This window comes from Diabrotica virgifera, chromosome 9 (genome assembly GCF_917563875.1).
Source record: "Diabrotica virgifera virgifera chromosome 9, PGI_DIABVI_V3a".
NCBI classification, from domain to species: Eukaryota; Metazoa; Arthropoda; class Insecta; order Coleoptera; family Chrysomelidae; genus Diabrotica; species Diabrotica virgifera.
The window spans coordinates 40474169-40477021 of NC_065451.1; the positions used below are offsets into that span (position 1 = coordinate 40474169).

Genomic DNA, 2853 nt, shown 5'->3' on the forward strand with positions numbered 1-2853 from the left:
AATCATTATTGGCTTCTCAAATGACTGATTATCAAAGTCTTTTTGTCACTGATTTTATCGTAGTAGATGCATTTTGTAAATATATTCTACACACATACTTATAGTAGGCTTTTTATTTTTACTTTTATACTCAATTTTATATACATGATATGTATATAAAAATATAAATTTTTTAATTAATTAATATTTATACTATATAATATAATAATTAGTATGTAAATATATAAAAATATAAACATAAAATTGAGTATAAAAGTAAAGATAAAAAGTCTACTATAATTATGCGAGTAGAAGATAGTAGGAAGTTATATGTATATATCCGTTGTACAAATTGGTAGGATAGAGGCACCTTCACATAAAACAAACATGTGATAGTGGAAAATGAACATAGTATTAATTTTTATAAACTTTATTATAACAGATTAGTTAGTGTACAAATATAATTTAATTAAAATAATTTCTTATTAGTTGGTTTCTTATTCGACGACCTATACCTAGCAAATTTGCATTTGGAGGTTCTGAAACAAATTGAGTTATGAAAAACTTTGTACATATTCAAGGTTAAAAATTTACCATCATTATTTTCTGCAGGATTTCCCTCAACTCTGTTTAAGTCTTCGTAGTTGTCTTCGTCTTCCACTTCTATATTATGGGCAATAAGGATATTGTGTAAAACACAACAGGAATTTATAATAGCTGCCGCTGTAACTGGACAGTAATGTAGTACTCGGTGCTTTAAAAGGCAGCGGAAACGTGCTTTTAACACACCATGACAGCGTTCAATTGTGTTCCTGACATGTATATGGGCAGATGTGTATCGACCTTCTGGGGTACCTTCTTGTGCCCCTTCTACTGGTGTCAATAGCCATGGTTATATATAATGGATACCCAGAATCACCTACAATATCAGAACATGAAAGTAATTTGCACTTATGCCTATACAGTTTTTTTGGATATATTATGTACCTAACAACCAAAATCCTCGTTCATTATTATTATAGGTTTCCTCCATATGTATGCTTGCATTCGACATATTCCAAATTGCTGCGTCATGCATGGATCCTGGGTATCTAGCATTACAATTGATTATTTTTAAATTCGAATCACATATCTAAAAATAAAAAATTTACTTTATATATTTAGTGTGAACTACTTACATACAATCTGACAGTTGATACTATGATATCCTTTCCTGTTTAGGTATACAAAACCTGGATTTTGTGGATGATCAATGGGTGGTGAAATGATGGCTATATGAGTACCATCTATACATCCCACTACACCTGGGAAATTAAACTTTTCCATAAAACTAAAATTTACATTAAACAATAATAAAATCGATATTTCAAATAACTTTATTTACCCACGAACTACTGACATCTTTGCCACTATGGTGGTGGGGAATATAATATATCTTCTACTAAGATGTGTTGATAGTACCCTACTAATTTCTCCAATACAACGACTGACCACTGACTGACTCAAAATTCCTAGTAAAAAATCTTGCCCAACGCTTTTTTGATAACTTCCATGTGCATAAAAATGTAATGCACACAGGACCTATAAAATCATTATTAACAGGTGTTTATTCAGTATTTTCAGCATATTTACTTTCAAATGAATTGGAATTAATGTAATTCTGAGTGGATCCATTAAGAATGGTTTTAATTCATTAATTAAGTTATTTGCTATCTGTTTTGGAAGCCTATATAAACCTTTAAAAAGTTCGTCAGGAATTTCAAATGGATTACTTGTATCCCTAAGAACTCGTCTTTGTAACTTAAAAAGTTGTCTAAAAAATGAAAATAATTATTGTAGATTATTCATGTAGTTGTTCTCCTTAAAACTGTAGTACTTACCTTTGTAGCTCTGCTTCTATTTCTCTCCCAAGAATGATACCCATATCTATTTGGCCATCCATTGTACACGACAAAAATTAAATATACAATTATCTTAACAAATAACACCACAGGCTAAAAAATTACGCAGCTACAAAAATAATTATTATTTAACAAATACATAACCATTAAATAACATAAACGTCAAAACAATAATACCAATAATGCGCAAGCGTCAAGACCAATTCCGATGCGGAATTGTAATTTCGACAGCGCTTGTCTACTCGGAATCCATTTCTATTTAACATTTCGATAGTAGAGATCGAGATGAGTTACAGAATACCAATTCCTGCAAATTCCGATCCGACTTGCTGACCTCTATTCGATTTTACTCATTTCTATTCGATTTGTAGTTACAGAATAGGGTTGTTTATCTAAGTGCTTTGTGTTTATTTTCATTTAATTAAGTCGGTCCCATTTGGTATGAATAATTAGCATTTTTTGCGTTTTAAGAACCATCGAATTAAGTAATGGAATCGAACCATCTTGATTAGGGCGAATATAGAAATGTAAACAAGGAATTCTCCTCTGTTCTGATTCGTTTAATATTTGTCATCCGAGTGTTGGAAACTTAAATGTAATTGGCTGTAAACAGGTGGGGTTCTTTTGGGCGTTGGAATCGACCGAGGGAGCTTAAAGAAAGAACATCGGTCAGCCAACGATATGAAGAGGTCGAACTTCTAGCTGTGTAGTGTCCATGTGGATGTCATCTTAAAACACCGGGAATAGCTTGCATTTAGGTGCAATAATGAAGATCATCGATCTGGCTACAGTGTTTGATGGTCGATATTCAGTGGCTTGTATTTCGGTGTGAAAAACACTTCCTGTTCTTTTGTTACGCAGTTCAGGGTTAACTAAATGTCTCGAGCAATTCTTATTAATAATTGAAGTAGTGAAATAAAGTAGTTTTTTTACGTTACTACAAGTTAAGTTACTACAACAAGTAATGCATTGC

General features: G+C 31.8%; 1 protein-coding gene across 2 annotated transcripts; it reads right to left on the reverse strand.

Moving 5' to 3' along the window:
* Positions 1 to 393: 393 nt before the first annotated feature.
* LOC126892500 (putative nuclease HARBI1) lies at positions 394 to 2853 on the reverse strand. Of its 2 annotated transcripts, XR_007700876.1 has the most exons (6): positions 1860 to 2853; positions 1612 to 1792; positions 1364 to 1560; positions 1162 to 1309; positions 574 to 1111; positions 394 to 518 (listed from the first exon to the last, which is right to left on the reverse strand). XR_007700876.1 is itself a non-coding variant. In XM_050662044.1 (5 exons), the coding sequence occupies exons 1-5, from the start codon at positions 1919 to 1921 to the stop codon at positions 959 to 961; spliced, it is 741 nt and encodes a 246-aa protein (XP_050518001.1). In that variant the 5' UTR covers positions 1922 to 2853; the 3' UTR covers positions 394 to 958. The 2 variants fall into 2 exon arrangements, 1 of the variants encoding a protein (XP_050518001.1); XM_050662044.1 differs by having other exon boundaries at positions 394 to 1111.